Source organism: Dendrobates tinctorius, unplaced genomic scaffold (assembly GCF_039654945.1).
Source record: "Dendrobates tinctorius isolate UK_male_01 unplaced genomic scaffold, ASM3965494v1 ptg000007l, whole genome shotgun sequence".
In the NCBI taxonomy this organism is placed as follows: domain Eukaryota; kingdom Metazoa; phylum Chordata; class Amphibia; order Anura; family Dendrobatidae; genus Dendrobates; species Dendrobates tinctorius.
The window spans coordinates 30,056,056-30,079,719 of record NW_027361675.1 but is presented as its reverse complement, the minus strand read 5'-3'; the positions used below and the strand labels follow the sequence as shown (position 1 = coordinate 30,079,719).

Below are 23,664 nucleotides of genomic sequence, written 5' to 3'. Positions count from 1 at the left end.
CTTTAGGCTTATTTAGTTCTCCGGCTGTGTCGAGGCGTCTAGAATCATCGTAGGTACGCTCCACGGCTACAGCGATCAGGACCAGCGAGGACGCTGGTATCCAAGGTAAATATCGGGTAACTAAGCGCGCGCATCACTTAGTTACCCGCTGTGTACATTGGATACCTGCGTGCTTGCGCTGGGAGCTGGTATCCAAGGTAAATATCGGGTAACTAAGCACGCGCGTCACTTAGTTACCTGTTGTGTACCTTGGATACCAGCTCCCAGCGCAAGCACGCAGGTATCCAAGGTACACAGCGGGTAACTAAGTGATGCGCACGCTTAATTACCCGATATGTACCTTGGATACCAGCTCCCAGCATCTGCTTACAGCGCTGGGAGATCGCTGGTCTCCCGCTGCCACACGCAGCGATGTGTGCTGGCTAGCGGGAGATCAAAAAATGGCCCAGGACACTCCTGCATGATCAGCGCTACCCGGCGGGGGGGCCGGTCGTTGATGCATGTCACACACAGCGAGATCGCTGGCGAGATAGCTGTTGCATCACAAAATCAGCGATCTCGCTGTGTGACGGGGCCTTAATGTGTAGTGCCAAATGTCTTACTATGTGGAAAAAACTAATTGTATTCTATCCGAAGACCACAGGGAAATGTTTACTTTATACTTACTCTTTGGTCAAGACTACCTAAAGACAGAATCAATTCCTAGATTAGCACAGACTAGCCTTTTGAAAAGTAAGGGCAAATAAAGCAGAGTAGTAGCCAGAAAAGCACTCTGCTCCACTACATCTACAAATTAAGGCAATCTTTGCTTTCAGAGCATTTTAATAGAAAAACAAAAGGAATGAGCATTTACCTGAACATCCCCAGCATCACCAATACCAGCTCCAAGGCGTGAGGCAGCGTTTCTTTTAAGCAGCTTCCAAGAAAAAAAAAAAAAAAAAAGAACACAATCATGTCAGGAAGATGGCACAGTGGCCATAGAGTATCAGAGAATCCTCCATCAGCTGTTTAAGACGAGCATTAATGCTTCTCTTATTTAACAACATGGTAAGTTGTTTGTAAAAAAAAAAAAAAAAAAAAGTCATGGAGTTTGAAGATGTCTTTATTTAATAAGTTATGTGCACTTGGGGGGGGGGGGGAGGGGGCACTTGTTTAAGGAATAAAGAGAGTTCAAAATAAACTACTGACATTTTCTAAAATAGCTGAAAGTGTGGCCTCTAGAACAAGCAAAGCTAAGCCGGCAGGAGACAAGTTGTCATTCTACACCAGCACTACGGCCACTTTATTCTACTTTACATTGCTCAAACTTCAACCAATTGGACATTGATGACAAAATTGAGAGAACTCTTCTAAGCTGAATTTACACTGTTTTTAAGGAGTTCTGTCTAGTGATGAGCAAATGTGTGCGGATAAGGAGTCATCTGACCATGCTCGTGTGCTAACCGAGTGTCTTCAGCGTGCTCAAAATATATGTTCGAGACCCCCGCGGCTGCATGTCTTATGGCCTCGAACATATTTTTCGAGGACGCCAAAGACACTCTGTTAGCACACAAGCCTGCTCAGATAACACCTTGCTCATCACTAGTTGTGTCATCTGCATCAAGGCTGAAAACAGTGCAGCGATCAGCTAATTACCGTGAGTCTAAGGGCCCCGTCACACATAGCGACTCACCAGCGATCCCGACAATGATATCACCTTGTCAGGATCACTGGTGAGTTGCTATGTGATTGCTGGTGAGCTGTCAAACAGGCATCTTCACCAGCGATCAGGACCAGCGACATGCGGGTAACAAGCGTCGCACGTCACTTAGTTACCCGCAGTGTATCTTAGTTACCAGTGCGCTGATGCAGGGAGCTGGTAACTAAGGTACACATCGGGTTTCTAAGGGGCGCGCAGCACTTAGAAACCCGATCTGTACCTTGGTTACCAGCTCCCTGCCTCAGCGCGCTGGTAACTAAGGTACACATCAGGTTTCTAGGCGCAGCGCACCCCCTTAGAGACCCGATGTGTACCTTAGTTACCAGCTCCTGCTCGCTGGTCTCCCACCTGTCACACACAGTGATGCGTGATGGCCAGCGACCCCAAAAATGTCCAGACATTTAAACAATGATCAGCGATACCTGGCAGGGGGGCCGGTCGCTGATAGCGGTCACACACAGCGATCTCGCTGGTGGGATCGCTGTTGTGTCACAAATCTTGTGCCTCAGCAGCGAGATCGCTGTGTGTGACGGGGGCTTAACTCCCAGGAAGCAGACCATTATTTTGGGGCAAGTGTTGGCCAGCCAGGAGCTTCCACTGTAGGGAAGGGGTTATATCATATGACTAGCATTCAGAGGAATGGCTGTTCATGTAATACAACAACATATCGAATCAGTAATAAGAGCTGTGCCACTCTCACAAGTCTTTCTACTCTGACTCAGAGAGGGAGGTCCTGATCATGGGATTCAACATACAACACACTTAAGTCCTAAAACAGCATGTGAACAGAAATGGTCTTCAGACTGGTTTTCATTCAAAGTGGGTTCCCTTATGTTCAAAAACACCACCACACATTTTTAAGGTTATGGGGTGTTTTTTTCAAAATGTACAGATCTTCAAAAATGCCATTCTAAAAAAAAAAAATTCACAATAAATGTTCATAAAGAGATATCAGAAGGTGCCCGTAATGTGAATTTGAATCAGAAGCGGATATACAGGTACCTACCTTTTTAAGTAAATCCCTGGCTTCTTGGGTGAGGTAGGGTGGCAAGTTAAGTTTACACTTAAGAATTTTGTCAATAGTCTTTTTACGGTTTTCACCAGTAAATGGTGGCTGAATGAAGAAAGAAAACTTGGTTAACAAATACACTACATGTGGAGACAGACCCACATAAAACCTGACAATGCTTGTGAGATTTTAGGACATTTAGCAGGCCTAGCCTACAAATAATGAAAAATGACGATGATTGACCTCATGGAGATCAACATCCAACACTGCGGAGACACCATCACGTGTTTCTCAACGCAGTGATTCTAGAGCACTGCCCCCATCCCTTATGGGAAATATGCAGAAGCATGCAAAACAGAAGCCGCGGAGACACCATCACATGTTTCTCAACGCAAGCAATGACTAGCCAGGTCTTTCCCCGGGAAAGAAACATTGCGTTGAGAAACATGTGATGGTGTCTCCGCGGCTTCTGTTTTGCATGCTTCTGCATATTTCCCATAAGGGATGGGGGCAGTGCTCTAGAATCACTGCGTTGAGAAACACGTGATGGTGTCTCCGCAGTGTTGGATGTTGATCTCCATGAGGTCAATCATCGTCATTTTTCATAGTCTTCTACTAGGCATTGCTCCTACTAGCCAGTTTCCTACTCCACACTGATGAGGGGCAAATACCCCGAAACAGCTGTCTGTGGATGGATACCATGTTTTGGCATAGGTGGTTTCCTTCATTGGAGACTGCCCTTCCCGTGGTTGTTCCTTCCCGGTGAAAGACCTGGCTAGTCATTGCTTGCGTTGAGAAACATGTGATGGTGTCTCCGCGGCTTCTGTTTAGCCTACAAATAAGACATGTACCAAATTCTGCAGCCTCATTGCAAACAAGAAATACGATGTCTTCCAACCATAATGTAAGACAGAGGAGTACAACTGCAATGAGGGAGCAGTACTTCAGCTGAAACGCTAATGCATATAGCAAAGCCTGTGTATGGCAACCACAGATGCCTCCTGGCTCCATAGTACATAGCCATACAGGTGACCTTAGAATCTAGACTTGCAGAGATTTTCTCCTACACATACAATGTCTAATGAAGCATATCTTGTGCATGAGCTTAACCCCTTAATCACTGAAGCTTTTTTCGATTTTTCGTTTTTTGCTCCCCTTCTTCCCAGAGCCATAACTTTTTTATTTTTCTGTCAATATGGCCATGTGAGGGCTTATTTTTTGTGGGACGAGTTTTACTTTTGAAAGTCATCAATGGTTTTAGCATGTCGTGTACTCGAAAAAGGGAAAAAAAATTCCAAGTGCGGTGAAATTGCAAAAAAAAAAAAAAAAAATGCAATCCCACACTTGTTTTTCGTTTGGCTTTTTTTTTTTCTAGGTTCACTAAATACTAAAACTGACAAGCAATTATGATTCTCCAGGTCATTACGAGTTCATAGACACCAAACATGTCTAGGTTCTTTTTTTAATCTAAGTGGTGAAAACATTTTTCCAAAGTTTGCTATAAGAAAAAAAAAAACAGGATTTTTGGGTTGCTTACCGTAAAATCGGTTTCTCGGAGCCTTCATTGGGGGACACAGAGACCATGGGTGTATGCTGCTACTAGGAGGCTGACACTATGCACAAAAAAAGGTTAGCTCCTCCTCCACAGTGTACACCCCACCGACCGGCAGGGAATTCCTCAGTTAGTGAGAAAGCAGTAGGAGAAGAAACAGAATAGATTGAAAACAGAACAAACAACTCAACTGTAACCAATCAACCAAAGTAAGAACAGGAGTTGTAGAACATGGGAGGGTGCTGTGTCCCCCAATGAAGGCTCCGAGAAACAGATTTTACGGTAAGCAACCCAAAAATCCTGTTTTCTCGTTCGCCTTATTGGGGGACACAGAGACCATGGGACGTCCCAAAGCAGTCCCTGGGGTGGGAAACAAACTTCCATCAGGCCAGTGGACTCACCACTGCTGCCTGCAGAATCCTTCTACCTAGGCTGGCGTCCGCCGAAGCGTAGGTGTGGACCCTGTAGAATTTCACAAACGTGTGAACCGAAGACCAGGTTGCAGCTTTGCAAAGCTGCAGCGCGGAGGCTCTGTGGCGTACCGCCCAGGAAGCACCCACTGCCCGGGTAGAGTGCGCTCTGATCCCTGGAGGGGCCACTCGATGCTTAACCCGGTAGGCCTCCAAAATTGCCGATCTGATCCAGCGAGCAATAGTAGCTTTGGAAGCCGGGTGACCTTTCCGCGCCCCATCTGGAATGACGAAAAGAGAGTCTGTTTTTCGCAAGGAAGACGTCCTAGACAGATAGACTCATTGCCCTGACCAGATACAGCTTGTTCAGGGACCGCTCCCGAGGGTGAGTTGGATTCGGACAGAAAGACGGCAGAACAATATCCTCATTGAGGTGAAAGGAGGACACCACCTTCGGAAGAAAAGAGGGCGGAGGCCGCAGAACTACCTTGTCCTGGTGAAGTACCAGGAAAGGAGAGCGGCAAGAAAGAGCCGCCAATTCCGACACGCGCCGGATGGAGGTGATGGCCACCAGAAAGGCTACCTTCCAGGAGAGAAGGGAAAGGGAGACTTCTCTGAGAGGTTCAAAGGAAGAACCTTGCAGAACCTCAAGAACCAGATTAAGATCCCATGGATTTACGGGCGCTCGATACGGAGGGGCCGTGTGAGCCACGCCCTGAAGAAAGGTTTTGACCTGAGGGCGGGAGGCCAAAGTCTTCTGAAATAAAATGGAGAGTGCCGAAACTTGACCCTTCAAGGAACTGAGAGCAAGCCCCGCATCCAGCCCTGCCTGAAGAAACGCCAGAACGGAAGGGAGCGAAAAGCACATAGGCGCGATGTTATTGGCCTCGCACCAAGTGAAATAGGCCTTCCAAGTACGGTAGTAAATTTTGGAAGATGATGGCTTCCTGGCTCGGATCATGGAATGAATTACTCGACCGGAGAATCCTGCCCGTTTCCAAACCTCGGTCTCAACAGCCACGCCGTTAAATTGAACGGCCGAGAATTGGGGTGGCAAATCGGACCTTGAGACAGCAGATCTGCCCTGTCTGGAAGCTTCCAGGGGGCGTCCGCGAGAAGGTTGACAATGTCCGCGAACCAAGACCTTCTGGGCCAATTCGGGGCGATGAGAATGACTGGAATTCCTTCTGCTTTGATCTTCAACAGCATGGGAAGAAGAGGCAGGGGAGGAAACAGGTAGGGGAGCTCGAACTGTGACCAAGGAATGGCCAGAGCGTCGGCGCCCACTGCGAGAGGATCTCGAGCTCTGGATACAAACTGTGGAACCTTCCTGTTGAGGCGAGAAGCTAGCAGATCTACGTCCGGGGTTCCCCAACGACTGCAGACCTGAAGAAATACCTCCGGGTGTAGGGACCACTCTCCTGCCGCGAGACCCTCGCGGCTGAGAAAGTCGGCGGCCAGTTGTCTACGCCAGGAATGTGTACCGCGGAGATTGTCGGAATCGAAATCTCTGCCCACTGAAGGATCTTGGACACTTCTGCCAGGGCTGAGGCACTCCGTGTCCCTCCTTGGCGGTTGACATATGCTACCGCTTTGTCGTTGTCTGTCTGAATCCGGACAGGCAGGCCCCCGAGGAGTCTGTCCCAGTGGACGAGAGCCAGATGGATCGCTCGTATCTCTAGAACGTTGATCGGCAGAGCAGATTCTTGAGTCGACCAACGACCCTGAACAGTGTGATTGCGGAACACTGCACCCCAGCCGAGGAGGCTGGCATCCGTTGTTACAATCTGCCAATGAACAGGAAGAAAAGACCGCCCCAAGAGGATGAGAGGTGACGTCAACCACCAGTTGAGTGACCGCTTGATCCGGCATGAAAGACGAACAGGGCGATCCAAGGACAGAGCCGACCTGTTCCACCTCGACAGAATGGCATGTTGGATAGGTCTGGCGTGAAATTGGGCAAAGGGAACTGCCTCTATCGCCGCCACCATTTTTCCCAGGACCCTCATAGCTGTTCGGAGGGACGGAAATCGTGGGGTCTGCAGCGATCGCACAGCCTGCTGCAGGGAGAGAATCTTCTCTTGTGGGAGAAAGACCCTTGACCGACGAGTGTCGAACAGTAGGCCCAGAAACACAAGACGTTGAGTAGGGACCAGACAGGACTTTTTCCTGTTGCTGATCCACCCGAAATCGGAAAGAGTGTCCAGGACGATCGTCAAACTTAGGCGCGCCTGCTGGAAAGAGGGAGCTTTGATCAGAATATCGTCGAGGTACAGAAAAAGAACGAGACCTCTGATCCTCAACAAGGCCATCAACGCAGCCACGATCTTCGTGAAGACTCTGGGAGCGGTGGCGAGACCGAAGGGCAGCGCGACGAACTGGTAATGTTCCTGGCGAACCGCAAAACGCAGGAACTTCTGACGAACTCTCTTGTTGAGCAGCTTGAGATCCAAGATGGATCGGACCGCCCCGTCTTTTTTTCGGCACGACAAACAGGTTTGAATAAAACCCTGTAAACCGCTCCGATTCGGGAACGGGCACAATCACCCCGGGACTGAGGAGAGAGTCGATGGCCGTAAAGAACCCCGGGATCAAAGCTGGATCTTTTGGAGGACGGGATTCGAGGAAACGATCCCGTGGAAGAGAGATGAACTCTATCTTGTATCCTGACGATACAACCTCCCTGACCCAAGCGTCCTCTACCGAGGCCAGCCAGACGTCCTTGAAGAACAGGAGTCGACCTCCCAATTGGGAGGGACCCTCGGGAGTCCGAGGATAGTCATGTTGATGTGGGCCGACCCGATCCGGATCTGGATGGTCTGCCCCGCGAATAGTGGGAGCGTCAGGAGGGAGTGGGTCTGAAGGAAACTTTCTTCCTATCTTGGCGTGCCTGCGGTCTTTGCTGGTTGGAGGAGGTCTCCGCCGTATTGAAACGGCGGTAAGCCCGAAAGGGTCGAAACTGACGCCTCAGTGGGGGTCTGCGAGGTCTGGCCTGAGGCAGGAGAGAACTCGTGCCTCCGGTGGCGTCCTTAATAATTTGGTCCAATTGGGATCCAAAGAGGCGCCCTCCCTAAAAAGGCAGATTAGTAAGAGACTTTTTAGAAGACAGGTCCGCCTGCCAGGCCTTGAGCCAAATTGTACGTCGGATTGCCACAACGTTACTTGACGCCTGGACTGCGCAGGATGCGGCATCCAAAGAAGCAGAAAGCAGATAATCCCCCGCATGGGAAATCTGATTGGCAAGATCGGCCAATCGATCTGGTTGTGCTTTCTCTAGGATGCCCTGACGAAGATCCTCTGCCCAAGTGGCTATGGCTTTTGCTGCCCAAAATGAAGCAAAAATTGGGCATACCGCCGTCGAAGCCGCTTCGAAGGCAGACTTCGCTAGGGATTCTATGATCCCATCATTAGAATCCCTAAGAGACGCCACGCCTGAAAGCGGGAGAAACGTGTTATTAGAAAGCCTGGACACGGCCGGATCGACCGAGGGAGAAGCAGACCAGTTGTCCGTGAGCTCTTTAGCAAACGGGTACAGAACGCCGAGACGCTTCCCTCGTTGAAAGCGTCTGGTCAGATCCCCTCTTTCTCTGGTAAAAATCTTTCCAAACTCGGAATGTAAAGGGAATACCCTGGAGGGTGTTTCCTCCCGTCTGAACGAAACCTGCTGATCTGAGGATTTCGCAGGGGGGTCAGCAATGTCGAAGGTCTGGTGGATCGCTGCAATGAGGTTCTGCACAGTAACCCTCATGTTCGCATCCTGATCCGAATCCAGCTCTAAGATCCCCTCAGATGATCCGTCCGAGAGCGCTTCACCTGACTCGGGAGAGGAGGCCCGGGAGGGATGCTGCCGAGGACTATGTGGTGACATGGGGCGAGGAGAGGAATCCGGCTAGGGATCCTGCCTGGGTCTTTTGCGACTAACGCTGGCCGACTCAGATGGAATCTCACCTGTCAGCACGGGGCGGCGCGGAGGCCCCGCAGCACTGCCGCGGTGACAGCTCCTGAGGCTCGCTGGGGCCGGAAGGGAGAAACTCCCCCCCCCTAGAAATGCACTGGGGGCAAGTTGCGGAAGAACAGGCCGAGAAGCCGGGGCCTGAATTAAATGCGGCGGCCGCCGGGAAGCGCGGGCGGCGCGGAGGCGTCGCAGTACCGCCACAGTGACCTCTGGGGCTGCCGAGGAGAATGGGACCCGGGCCTCATACTTACCCTCCGTCACTATAATAAAGGTACCTTCATCCAGCGTGTGTTGTCACGAAGAGTATCCGCGCCTCATCCAACCGACAGGCTCTGGTAGGCGAGTGGGTGGGAGGCGGGGGACGAGGACCATCTGGATCGCCTGACACACATCCGTGTACGGTCTCCTGGTCCTGCTGTAGAGACCTATGAGGATACGGGGTGGCAGTACACGCCGTACTCATAGTCTCTTTGTGGGAGTACAGTTGTGACTGTTCACACTGTATCACTCCGGGAACCTGAAAAGGAACGACGCACAACGAGGTAGATATGGGTCTAATGAAAGACCCGTGTCCACCTCCTACTGACACTAAGCTAAACTGAGGAATTCCCTGCCGGTCGGTGGGGTGTACACTGCGGAGGAGGAGCTAACCTTTTTTTGTGCATAGTGTCAGCCTCCTAGTAGCAGCATACACCCATGGTCTCTGTGTCCCCCAATAAGGCGAACGAGAAATTGTGCCATTTTACGATACCCGTATCGTCTCCATTTTTCGTGATCTGGGGATGGATGAGGGATTATTTTTTGCGTGCCGAGCTGACGTTTATAAGGATACCATTTATGTGCAGATACGATCTTTTGATCGCCCGTTATTGCATTTTAATGCAATGTCGCGGCGACCAAAAAAACTTAATTCTGGCGTTTTGATTTTTTTCCTCACTACGCCGTTTAGCGATCGGGTTAATCCTCTTTTTTATTCATAGACTGGGCGATTCTGAACACGACGATGCCTAATATGTGCGTGAGTGATATTTTTTTCATGGTTTTATTTTGAATGGGGCGAAAGGGGGTGATTTAAACTTATATTTTGTTTTAAATTTTTTTCTTTTTTTAATTTTGGCATGCTTCAATAGCCTCCATGGGAGGCTAGAAGCATCCACAACTTGATCGGCTCTGCTCAGGGCTGTGGAGTCGGTAAGCCAAACCTGCGACTCCGACTCCTCAATTTTCCCTTACACCGACTGACTCCAACTCCGACTCCCACATACGGTATATTGCTTATATTTAAGTGAAAAATTTATTGTAGTACAATGTGAACATCAGACATTTAATCATTTCTATGATCCAATAATCAAGATATTTAGATAGAACATAATGTATATTTATTGGAATACAACTTTAGAACACAAAAACTGTAATAAGTTGTAAATATGTAATACACTGTATACATGTATACGGTACAGACCAAAGTTTGGACACACCTTCTCATTCAAAGAGTTGTCTTTATTTTCATGACTATGAAAATTGTAGATTCACTCTGAAGGCATCAAAACTATGAATTAACACATGTGGAATTATATAATTAAAGTGTGAAACAACTGAAAATATGTCTTATATTCTGGGTTCTTCAAAGTAGCCACCTTTTGCTTTGATTACTGCTTTGCACACTCTTAGCATTCTCTTGATGAGCTTCAAGTGGTAGTCACCAGAAATGGTCTTCCAACAGTCTTGAAGGATTTCCCAGAGATGCTTAGCACTTGTTGGCCCTTTTGCCTTCACTCTGCGGTCCAGCTCACCCCAAACCATCTCGATTGGGTTCAGGTCTGGTGACTGTGGAGGCCAGGTCATCTGGCGTAGCACCCCGTCACTCTCCTTCTTGGTCAAATAGCCCTTACACAGCCTGGAGGTGTGTTTGAGGCCATTGTCCTGTTGAAAAATAAATGATGGTCCAACTAAACACAAACCGGATGGAATAGCATGCCGCTGCAAGATGCTGTGGTAGCCATGCTGGTTCAGTATGCCTTCAATTTTGAATAAATCTCCAACAGTGTCAGCAGCAAAGCACCCCCACACCATCACACCTCCTCCTCCATGCTTCACGGTGGGAACCAGGCATGTAGAGTCCATCAGTTCACCTTTTCTGCGTCACACAAAGACACGGTGGTTGGAACCAAAGATCTCAAATTTGGACTCATCAGACCAAAGATTTCCACTGGTCTAATGTCTATTCCTTGTGTTCTCTAGCCCAAACAAGTCTCTTCTGCTTGTTGCCTGTTCTTAGCAGTGGTTTCCTAGCAGCTATTTTACCAAGAAGGCCTGCTGCACAAAGTCTCCTCTTAACAGTTGTTGTAGAGATGTGTCTGCTGCTAGAACTCTGTGTGGCATTGACCTGGTCTCTATTCTGAGCTGCTGTTAACCTGCGATTTCTGAGGCTGGTGACTAGGATGAACTTATCCTCCGCAGCAGAGGTGACTCTTGGTCTTCCTTTCCTGGGGCGGTCCTCATGTGAGCCAGTTTCTTTGTAGCGCTTGATGGTTTTTGCCAATGCACTTGGGGACACTTTCAAAGTTTTCCCAATTTTTCGGACTGACTAACCTTCATTTCTTAAAGTAATGATGGCCACTCGTTTTTCTTTACTCAGCTGCTTTTTTCTTGCCATAATACAAATTCTAACAGTCTATTCAGTAGGACTATCACCTGTGTATCCACCAGACTTCTGCACAACACAACTGATGGTCCCAACCTCATTTATAAGGCAAGAAATCCCACTTATTAAACCTGACAGGGCACACCTGTGAAGTGAAAACCATTTCCGGTGACTACCTCTTGAAGCTCATCAAGAGAATGCCAAGAGTGTGCAAAGCAGAAATCAAAGCAAAAGGTGGCTACTTTGAAGAACCTAGAATATAAGACACACAGTATTTTCAGTTGTTTCACACTTTTTTGTTAATTATATAATTCCACATGTGTTAATTTATAGTTTTGATGCCTTCAGAGTGAATCTACAATTTTCATAGTCAAGAAAATAAAGAAAACGCCTTGATTGAGAAGGTGTGTCCAAACTTTTGGTCTGTACTGTGTGTATATATATATATATATATACACACACACACATACATATATATGCACACACACACACATACATATATATACACACACACACACACACACACACACACACACACATACACTATGACTTATCTCGGCTAAGATAAAGCCTAGATCCTCAGGCTACATTCACACTATGGGCGTAGCCAGGATCAAACCTGGGGGGGGGCAGAACCTCATACTGTTCCACAGAATTTCATACTGCACACCTCAGCTGCTGCAGAACCTCATACTTCACACCCCTACACTTGTAAATAAGGCCTGCACCTTAAGAAGATGTGGTGATGAATGCAGTCTATTTATTCCAACTATCAGCTGATGTTGATGTTACTGAAGACGAGCAATGCCTGTCCTGGGCGTCCTTTTGGGCAGCTATGAGGTGTACCTGACTGGTGCTAAAAAAAAGGAGTGTTAGTCTGTGTGCTATCCGGCTTTCATTCTTTTTGGTACAGATATGATATGGATAGACAGATATGGATAAATGGATATATAGATAAAAGCAGATTAGAAATCTGCTCTGCTATTGAAAACATTATCTATGAGCTCAAAAACCTTTCAGGTGATGCGGTTTTTTAAAAAGCTGATCTGCTTTTGCAACTGAAAAACGTATCCTCAAAACACGCAGGAAAAACGCTGTGTGTGAATGTAGCCTTAGATCAGGAATAGAACAGTCATTTATAGGACATTTCATAACTTTCCCAAATTCCTATGAAAAAATATTCAGCATATTCAGCATTGAACTACTGTACCCAATTTATTATATATTTTTGGAGTCGGAGTCTGTCCATTTTATACCGACTCCACCAAAATGAGCACCGACTCCGACTCCACAGCCCTGGCTCTGCTACATATAGGCGATGAGCAGATCGCCAATATGTAGCAGAATTACAGCATTGCTATGAGCGCCGACCACCGGGTGGCGCTCATAGCAATCCAGCATCAACAACCATAGAGGTCTCTATGAGACCTCTGGTTGTTATGCCAACGCATCGCTGACCCCCGATCACGTGACAGGGGTCGGCGATGAGCGTATTTCCGGCCCAGCGGCCGGAAGCGCTTGTTAAATGCCGCTGTCAGCATTTGACAGCGGCATTTAACTAGTTAATAGGCGCGGGAGGGATCGCGATTCCACCTGCGCCTATTGCGGGCACATGTCAGCTGTTCAAAACAGCTGATATGTCCCGACTTTGATGCGGGCTCACCGCCGGAACCCTCAAAGCGGGGGATCTGACCTTGGATGTACTATTGCGTCCCAAGATCAGAAAGGGCTTAGCAAAAACAAAAAAAAAAAAAAATAACCTACAAGCCATTGTACACCACCCCAAACCAGAATTTGGATTATTCTTTCCATGATAGGCGTTAACATGCATTTGTGGATTGCACAAGGAACTGTGTTCACAGAAACTAATTTCTGGACATATTCATGAGCCCAGTCAGTGATTTGTACAATTGAATCATGCAAATTTTTAAAATAGTGCCACCTGAGGGTCCATAGATCACAAGCATCCAATATTGACTGTATGCCTCATCTCTTGTGCACATGGATTTCTTCAAAAACTGTAAATCTTCTGATGAAATTCTATACTCTAGATCACACATGTCAAACTGTGGCCCCGCAGGCCAAATCTGGCCCACAGACTGAGTATATTTGCCCCACAATGCCAGGGGCCAATAACACCAGCATTGCACTTTGTTATCGGCATCCTAGATGCAGATACAGTTGAAAGCAATGGTGGAGGAGGGAGTGTCAGCTGATGCCCCCCCCCCCCCCATCATTGCCACTCTGCATCTGAAGTCTCCGTGCAGGGGACGCAATGATGTCTTTGAAACGTGCCCGCTATACCAAGATGTGCAGAGGATGTTATGACACCATATGGAGAACAGAGCAGTGGGTGATTGGGCAGAGGTTGTTTTTTTAATGTGAGGTCATTATACTGCATGGAGCACTCTGTGGGGCATGGAGAACTAGGTGGAGCAACTGTCCTGCACAGAGCACTAGTTGGACCCATTATAGTACATGGAGCATTATGTGGGGCCATTATACTACATGGATCATAATGTGGGCCCATTATACTGCATGGATGAATATGTGGACCCATTATATTGCATGGATCATTATGTGGGGCCATTATACTGTATGGAGCATAATGTGGGGCCATTATACTGCATGGAGCACTGTGCAAAGACATTATCCTGTATGGAGCACTATGTGGGGACATTATACTACATGGAAAACTATGAGGGGCCATTATACTGTATGGAGAACTATGTGGAGCTCATTATATTGTATGGAACACTTTGTGGCCATTATGCTGTATTGAGGGCTGTATGTGGATCACATTTGGAGAATCAAACTGTGATGTGGTCACCATTCTTTGTCGGGGGATTGAGTGAGAATGTACAGTAGCGTATAGTAGGGTCATATCGTGCGTGTGGAGTGTACTGTGGAGGAATTCACTGTGGGGGTATCATACTGTGTTTGGGGGCACTTGATTGCATCATACTTTATTATTTGGATTATTCAAGGTTTTTTATCGTTTGTTATTACATATTTAAATGAGGCCATTGGGTCATATGCTTTTCACTCCTCTTCCATAATAAATATTATTCTAATATTTTATTCTAAGATCTATTAATTAAAATGTATTTTGTTCAAGGGACAGCCACTTTAAGCTTGCTTCCATATGAAAATGTTCATTATGTTTGATAAGGGAAAACTTCCTCAATTGTAGACTTTTTTTTTTAAATAAATATCAATGTTGGCCTGCAACTTTGTTCAAGCTTTTAATTTTGGCCCGCTAATTGAGTTTGACATCCCTTCCCTAGATGATGGGATAATCAAAGTCTTTGCTATTTTACGTTGAGGAACAATTTTCTGAAATTGTTCCACAATTTTTAGATACAGTTCACAAATTGCTGAACTTGTACCACCTTTGCTTCTGTGAGACTCAGCCTCTCTAGCATTCTTTTTTATACAGTCATGTGGCCTTATTTGAAAATAAATCCTACAGCTATTTTGCATTAGTGCCACTTTTCCAGCTGTTTGTTAAACCTATCTCAATTAATATATTTGAGATGCATTGCTGCATTCAGTTTCTAAATGAGTGCTTTTTGCTTGCTTACCGTAAAATCTGTTTCTCGGAGCCTTCATTGGGGACACAGGAACCATGGGAGTATGCTGCTGCCACTAGGAGGCTGAAACTATGCAAATAAGAAAGTTAGCTCCTCCTCTGCAGTATACACCCCACCGACTGGCGCTGAATTACTCAGTTAGTGAGAAAGCAGTAGGAGAAGCAATAGAATATAGAGTAAACCAACAATTTAACTAGAACTATATTACATAGAACAAAGTACAGAAGTTGAAAACATGGGAGGGTGCTGTGTCCCCCAATGAAGGCTGCGAGAAACAGATTTTATGGTAAGCAACCAAAGATCCTGTTTTCTCTATCGCTTCATTGGGGGACACAGGAACCATGGGACGTCCCAAAGCAGTCCCTGGGGTGGGAAACAAAACTTCCATCAGGTCAGCGGACTCACCACCGCCGCCTGCAAGATCCTTCTTCCTAGGCTGGCATCCGCCGAAGCGTAGGTGTGGACCTTGTAAAATTTTACAAAAGTGTGAAAAGAGGACCAGGTTGCAGCTTTACAGAGCTGCATCGCAGAAGCCCTGTGGTGCACCGCCCAGGATGCGCCCACTGCCCGAGTGGAGTGAGCCCTAATCCCAGAAGGGGGCACTCTGTTCTTTATCCAGTAAGCCTCTAAGATAGCCGATCTGATCCAGCGCGCAATTTTCGCCTTGGAGGCCGACAAGCCTTTCCGAGCCCCATCTGGGATGACGAAAAGCGAGTCTGTCTTCCGGACAGCATCAGTTCTAGCCAAGTAGACCTTCGTCACCCTGACCAGGTCTAGTCTGTTCAAGGAGCGTTCCCGGGGATGAACTGGAGCCGGGCAGAAAGAAGGTAGAACGATGTCTTCATTCAAGTGGAAAGCAGATACCACCTTGGGAAGAAAGGACAGTGGAGGCCGTAGAACAACTTTATCTTGGTGAATCACTAAAAAAGGAGGTTGACAAGAAAGAGCTGCCAACTCCGAGACACGTCGGATGGAAGTAATGGCCACTAGAAAGGCCACTTTCCAAGAGAAAAGAGATAGAGAAACCTCCTTGAGAGGCTCAAAGGGGGAACCTTGTAGAGCCTCCCTCTAGGACTAAATTGAGATCCCAGGGATCCACTGGAGCCCGATACGGAGGAACTGCATGAGCCGCCCCTTGTAAAAAGGTCTTTACCTGCGGCCGAGAGGATAGCGTTTTCTGGAAAAGAATTGAAAGCGCCGAAACTTGCCCCTTTAGAGAACTAAGGGCCAGACCCCCGTCCAGGCCCACCTGGAGGAATGCTAGATTAGAAGGAAGCGAGAAAGACATTGGCGAAACGAGATTGGACTCACACCAACGAAAATATGCCTTTCATGTTCTATAGTATATTTTGGAAGACGAAGGCTTCCTAGCCCGGATCTTTGTGTGAATTACCCGATCTGAAAACTCTGACTTTTTCAGTACCGCGGTCTCAATAGCCACGCCGTCAAATTGAGCGACCGAGAATTGGGGTGGTAAATCGGACCCTGAGACAGCAGATCTGGTCTGTTTGGAAGTGTCCAAGGAGCGTCCGCGAGAAGGTTGACAATGTCCGCGAACCAAGACCTCCTGGGCCAATCCGGCGCGATGAGGATGACTGGTACCCCTTCTGCCTTGATCTTCAACAGCTTGGGAAGAAGAGGAAGAGGAGGGAACAGATAGGGAAGCGCGAACTGTGACCAAGGAATGGTCAGAGCATCGGCGCCCACCGCGAGGGAATCGCGGGCCCTGGATACGAACCGTGGAACTTTCTTGTTCAGGCGGGACGCCATCAGATCCATGTCCAGAGTACCCCAACGAAGGCAAATCTGATGGAAGACTTCCTGATGCAAGGACCATTCCCCTGCCGCGAGGCCTTTGCGGCTGAGAAAATCGGCGGCCTCGTTTTCCACACCCGGAATGTGTACGGCAGATATCGCTGGAACTGACATTTCTGCCCAATGAAGTATCTTGGATACCTCGGCCAGCTTCGAGGAACTCAGAGTCCCTCCCTGATGGTTGATATATGCCACCGCTGTGGCATTGTCCGTCTGAATCCGGATTGGCAGACCTCTGAGCAGCTTGTCCCAATGAATCAGGGACAGGAAAATAGCCCGTATCTCTAGGACGCTGATCAGAAGAGACGCTTCCTGCCTCGACCAACGGCCCTGTACTGTGAGATGGAGAAACACTGCACCCCAGCCCAGGAGACTGGCGTCTGTCGTCACCACTTGCCAATGTACAGGAAGGAACGATCTGCCCTGGGCGATAAGAGGAGATGTTAGTCACCAATTGAGGGACAGCTTGACCCGAAATGAGAGTCGGATTGGATGATCCAGTGAGGAGACAGACTTGTTCCACTGCGACAGAATGGCCCGCTGAAGCGGTCTTGAGTGGAATTGGGCTCCGACGTTGCAACCATCCTCCATAGAACTCTCATGGCTGATCGGAGGGAAATGATTCGGGGGCCCTGAAGCAAACGAACATCCCGCCGAAGAGTTACTCTCTTGTCGTCGGGAAGGAAGACCTTTGAAAAGTACGCCTAGTGTTGGAACTAGGCAGGACTTTTTTGTGTTGATGATCCACCCGAATCGAGCAAGAGTGTCGCAGACAATGGTCAGACTTTCGAGCGCCTGGGGCAAGGATGGAGCTTTGATGAGGATGTCGTCGAGGTACGGGAAGAGCACAAGACCTCTGATCCTCAAAATGGCCATCAACGCTGCCATGATCTTTGTAAAAACCCTGGGAGCGGTGGCGAGCCCGAACGTCAGGGCGACATAGTGAAAGTGATCCTGATGTATCGCGAAACGCAGGAACTTTTGATGACCCAGGAAGATTGGGACATGTAGATAGGCGTCTTGAATGTCTATGGAGCACAGGAATTCTTGTGCCTCCATGGAAGCGATTACTGAACGAAGGGACTCCATCCTGAAATGTCGCAGACGGACCCTTTTGTTCAGTAGTTTTAAGTCCAGAATGGGCCGAACCGTGCCTCCTTTTTTCAGCACTACAAACAGGTTCGAATAGAAACATGTGAATCGTTCTTTTTCTGGTACTGGAACAATCACTCCCGACTTGAGAAGAGAGGCGATGGCTGTAAAGGAACCCGGCACCAAGGCAGGGTCTTTCGGGGGTTGGGATTCGAAGAAACAAATTCTAGTTTGTATCCTGAAGATACAACTTCCATGACCCAAGCGTCTTCCACCGAGGCAAGCCAGACATCCCTGAAGGCAAGAAGACGGCCGCCCACCTGGGAGTATTGCTCCGGTGTTCTGATTCCAGTCATGCGGACTAAGATCTTCCAGGTCTAGCTCTGGTAGATCTACCCTGGGAACAATGAGATCGCCAGGAAGGAGTGGGCCTAAAGGAGACTCTTTTTCTATCTAGGCGTGGTTGAGGCCTCTGCTGATGGGAAGACGTATCTGCTGTCTTGAAGCGACAAAAAGGCCGAAAGGGTCGATACTGATGTTTCGGAGGAGGCCGACGAGATTTTGACTGGGGAAGAAGGGAGCTTATGCCCCCCAGTGGCATCCCTTAATGATCTGGTCCAGCCTATCGCCGAAAAGACGCGATCCCTGAAACGGTAAACTGGTGAGGGACTTTTTTGACGATAAGTCCGCTTGCCAAGCCTTAAGCCAAACTGTGCGTCTAATAGTCACCAAGTTGCTTGATGCCTGAGCTGCGCAGGATGCGGCAGCAAGGGAGGCCGAGACCAAATATTCGCCTGCATGCGAAATTTGGTCAGCGAGATCTGCCAGCTGCTCTGGCTGGTCTCCGGCCAAAATGCCTTGGCGGAGGTCCTTAGCCCATTTCGCTATGGCCTTAGAAGCCCAAGTAGAAGCGAAGGCCGTTCTTAGAACAGAAGACGCCGCTTCGAAGGCTGACTTAGCAAAATATTCTATGACTTTGTCATTAGTGTCTCCTAGAGATGCTCCCCCAGAGATCGGAAGGACCGTGCTGTTAGATAGTCTTGAAACTGGAGGGTCCACGGCCGGTGAAGCTGACCAGTCTGCAATGAGTTACGGCGAAAAAGGATATAACACCCCAAGGCGCTTTCCTCTTTGAAAACGCCTGGTCGGATTTTCTCTCTCTCTGGAAAGAATTTTCTGGAACTCCGAATGATGAGCGAAGACCTTGGAAGGTGGTTTTGACCGTCTGAAAGAAACCTCCTGGTCCGAAGGTTCTGCAGGAGAATCTTTGATATTGAAGGACTGGTTAATCGCTGCAATGAGGTTCTGAACCATATCCCTCATATCAGCGATTTGGTTCGAGTCCAGCACCAAAACATCCTCGGAGGGTCCATCCGAGAAAGTCTCGCCTGGCTCAGGGGAGGAAGATCTTGATAAGGGAGGCTGTTTAGACGGACTATGGGGTGATGCAGAACGGGAAGAGGAACCGGACCGGTGCTCCCGTCTGGCTCTTTTGCGGCTAATATTAACAGGCTCGACCGGAGCATCCTGTGACCTGCTGGGTCCTGCAGAAGCCTGTAGTGGTAACTTATCCAGTACGGACACCAAGGTCTGGGACACCTTGGTGAGCTCCGCAACAGATTGAGACAGAGAGGAAACCCTCCCTGGGATAGGGGCCTCAACGTCACTCTGGACAACCGGGGGCTCCTGGGCGTTGGCTTCAGTGGGCTTGCTGCAGTCCTGACAGAGGAGAGAGGACTGACCTGATGGAAACTTGCATTTGCAAGAAGAACATGCAAAATGACTGACTACCACAGAGGAAGAAGCAGAGCGAATTGGTTTAGAATTCGACATTATGAGCTAACCCACTAACAGTGCCAGATGGTTAGGGGACGGAGAGCTGAGGAGGGTGTCAGTCTGCAGCGCAGAGCTACTCACAGAACCTGTGTACAACAGCACGCTAAAGCGAAGACGAGCAGCTGACAGGCTGATGTAAAAGCTGTGAGGTAAAAGGCGCACTCCTGAAAGCTGTGGGCGGGAATCAGCTCACGAGAGGAGGGCGGAGCTAACCGCTCTGTCAGGAGAATAAGAAAACTCCACTCACTCCTATAGGATGACTGGGAGGAGTGGGCGTGCCCCTGCGACATCTCTATCCCTCAGTGAAGCGGTGGGCGGTGCCAGGAGGGCGGAACTGTTCCGAAAAAAGCCCACCTGAAAATGGGGGCATGGCCTCGCCTCAGAACTAGGCCCGAACTGAAGCCGGGGCCTAAATTAGAAACGGCGGCCGTCGGAGGGCGCGGGGTGGTGCAGAGGTCTAAACAGAACCGCAGTTCCGCGGCGCTGGTGCTGAGAACGCTAAACACAGGTAATGCCGCCTAAGGAAGCTTGCCCGTTCCCCACCGCCCAGGGGGAATTGCCGATACTTACCTCCTGCAGTCCTGACTTACCCCATTTCCAGTTGCAGACCGTGTCTCCATCCACCGACAGGCTCTGGTAGGCGAGTGGGTGAGAGACAGAAGGCGAACACGCATACGTGTTCCTGGCCAGTAGACATATGAGGATACGGGGTGGCAGTACACGCCGTACTCATAGTCTCTTTGTGGGAATACAAATGTGACTATTCACTCTGTATCCCTCCGAAACCTGCAAAGAAACGACGCACACTGAGGTAGAAAAGGGTCTAATGAAAGACCCGTGTCCACCTCCTACTGACACTAAGCTAAACTGAGTAATTGAGCGCCAGTCGGTGGGGTGTATACTGCGAAGGAGGAGCTAACTTTCTTATTTGCATAGTGTCAGCCTCCTAGTGGCAGCAGCATACACACATGGTTCCTGTGTCCCCCAATGAAGCGATAGAGAAATATTGATATAAGAGATTGCTAAATCATTACATTCATGTTTTCTTCACATTTTACACCACGTGCCAACTTTTCTGGTACTTGGGTTGTAAATCCACGGCTATTTCGTGGCCACAACTACGGCATCGTGCAAGAATTACATTCCGACATACAAGTACATGGATATCGGTAGGTAATACTATGTTACTCATTAGTACATGCCAGCAGACTAACTTCTATAGATTGCAGCTGTTTTTTTTTGTTTTTTTTACTGCAAAAACATCTTAGCACTTACAGCCCCAGTTAGCATGTCATACATCAAGGCTCCCAAACTCCACCAGTCCACTGCACGGTTATGGCCACTTCTCATTAGAATCTCTGGAGCCCTGCAAAATAAGATTAAAAGTATTTATATACTTCATAAAAAAACAAGAACATTAAAGCAAACGGTTATACCAGAACTAAAACCATACAGTGACTATGATAGCTGTTATCAGTAGCAACATGGGAATATCCGTAGACTTGCATGTTTGGCTAACATTATGTAAAAACCATATGATGCTTCCCCCAGTCTTCAGTAAACGCAGGATTTTATACTAGTATACTCATAACAAATTGCTACCCTAGCTTCTCTATCCCTCTCTAACCTCCCCTTCCCATTTAAGCAATGCACTGCCACGGAGACGTTGGACTGCCAAGATTTGAATTCTCAAAATTGAGCGGATTTCACAGGGACATTTGATTTGCAGGGAAGTAATTTGATGCAAATTGAACATTCCTTATTATGCTCTGGGGTCTCACTAGATCCCAGGCTATAACATAGAAATTATTAAAAATGAATACAGTTATGCCCACAAATCTTCACAATTTGGGCTTTGTTTGTCACTATTTTGGATTTAAAATAAACAACTGAGATGTAATTGAAGTGTAGACTTTCAGGTTTAATTTAAGGGGTTTGAATAAAAATATCCTATGCAGGTGCTCTCCGAATGTCATATAGAGAGGGCTTCCTTGTAGGTGAGGGGAAGAAAAAAGCTTTATATTTATTATGTAATCACCCCCTGAACCAATGAAAAGTATTTTCAAAAATGTCTTTTTACATCAGCATATTATTTTCCCAGAGGAGCATTGCACGGCGAATAAGCCTCCTTACCTTGACAAGCCAGAGCTGGTATGTCACTCTCCACAAGGAGAAACCTTACCCCTTAGGCCTGTTTCACACTTCCGTTTTTTCAAATCCGTCAAAATCCGTTGTTTTCCGTAAAAAAACGGATCCGCCATTTTTTGCAGGATCCGTTTTTTTTGGTCCCATAGACTTCCATTACGGTTACCGCGGATCCGTCAAAAAAACGGATCCTTTTTTTAAAACGGATCCGTTGGCATCCGTTTACGTAAAAAAAAACGGAAACGGATCCGTTTGGCGGACACAAAAACGGAAGTGTGAAACAGGCCTTAGACGTGCACACGATGCAGATTTCCTGCGGAACGGCGGCAGATTTTTCCACGCAGAAACGCTGCAGATCCGCACTGTGATTTACAGTACAATGTAAATAAATGAAAAAAAAACGCTGTGCACACGCTGCGGTTTTTTCCGCGCGGTTTTTGTGCGATCCAAAAAAAGCAGCATGTCACTTCTTTTGTGCGGTTTTCCTCCTGCTCCATTTTCCAAATCTGCAGGGGGAAAACTGCAGTGAAAAACCACACAAAAACCGCAAGAAAAAAAGAAGAAATCCGTAGGAAAAATACAGGTCATTTGACCTGCGGATTTCTTAAAATCTGCAAGGAAAAATCCGCAGGACGAAAATCTACGTGTGCACTTAGCCTTAGACCTCAGTCCAGAGCCTCTCACCTAGCCAAATTAGTTCTCATAGTTTGCACTGACGAGGGCCAATAGCCCGAAACACCGTGTCTGCAAATTGAGATTCTGACTTGGCTTTTATCCTAAGTCATATTACAAGACTCGTTAAAGGGTTGATTGTGACTTATAGGATCGCTACTACCAACAGGTGGCGCTAGAGTTCAAGTCCTCTTCCTTCTGAAGAGGCAATTTGCATGTACATCAGTTAAGGAATTTGCGCTTCAGACCTTCTGGAGTCATCACACAACACAGAACCAGACCCCAATCAGAGGACAATATAACTTTCAGGCTCCTTATCTATGATCTGTTCCAATATTTCTGTTTATCCCTCTCCCATAATGACAATTCTGCTTCACATCACTTGTCTTATCTATTGCATTATTTCTGTGCTGTTTTGTGTATAAATATGTGATTCTTCAGATTTTGTATTAGTCTAGCCTGATGAAGAGACCTGAGTAGTCTCCAAAGCTTGTAATGTGTTACTATCTTTACAGTTAGCCATTGAAAGGTATCAACCACTGAGGACTCTCAATTCTAAATATTCTTCTATCTACTGGTTAACACGGTACAAAGAGATATATCTTTCCTGTATAGGGGCAAAACATTTATTTTTTTAATTTAGGTTTTCATTTCTGTTTCAAAAGTGTGTGAAAACAATCACAATGCAAAAGCAAAGACCACATTTGACTACATGGACCAAGGAGATGCCCCTGTCCATACTGCACAAGCCCTTTAACAGTATGAACAACTAGTGCAAACACCATTGAAAATAGACCGCTCACATGTATTCTATTGTTCCACAAAATGTATGCGTTACTGTGCCATCATGAATGGATTCTTTACAAAGTCCAAAATCTGTCAGCTTCACGTGTCCTAAAAACGAACACAAAAGAGATTTATTTTCAAAAACAGATAACCGCTTATTTCTATAAAAGCTTAGACAGATCACAACATTGTTTCAGAACACTATGTACATAGGCCCCAATTCATCAAAACTGGTGTTCTGTGCCCAGATTCATCCAGATTGGTGTTTTCTACAGGAGTCTTGATGAAGTGTCCGCTTGAATAAGATGCATCAAATTTATCATTTAAAATCTGGCGCCACCTATCAGTTGTAGCAATCCTAAGAGTCAATATTGACCCTTTAACAAGTCTTGCCACATGACTTAGGAGAAGTCGCCAAATCAGACACTCCACTTGGTGACACGTTTCGTGGAGTTT

General features: G+C 47.4%; 1 protein-coding gene across 2 annotated transcripts in view; it reads right to left on the bottom strand.

The window, feature by feature from the left end:
• RPS6KB1 (ribosomal protein S6 kinase B1) overlaps nucleotides 1–23,664 on the bottom strand; it is an 83,024-nt gene that overhangs the window by 23,388 nt on the left and 35,972 nt on the right. For both annotated transcript variants that reach the window (XM_073573024.1, XM_073573027.1), the window contains exons 8-11: nucleotides 23,226–23,316; nucleotides 20,881–20,971; nucleotides 2,706–2,813; nucleotides 854–916 (exon numbers count right to left, since the gene is read on the bottom strand). In XM_073573024.1, the coding sequence (XP_073429125.1) occupies nucleotides 854–916; nucleotides 2,706–2,813; nucleotides 20,881–20,971; nucleotides 23,226–23,316 (353 nt within the window). The remainder of the gene's footprint in view (nucleotides 1–853; nucleotides 917–2,705; nucleotides 2,814–20,880; nucleotides 20,972–23,225; nucleotides 23,317–23,664) is intronic.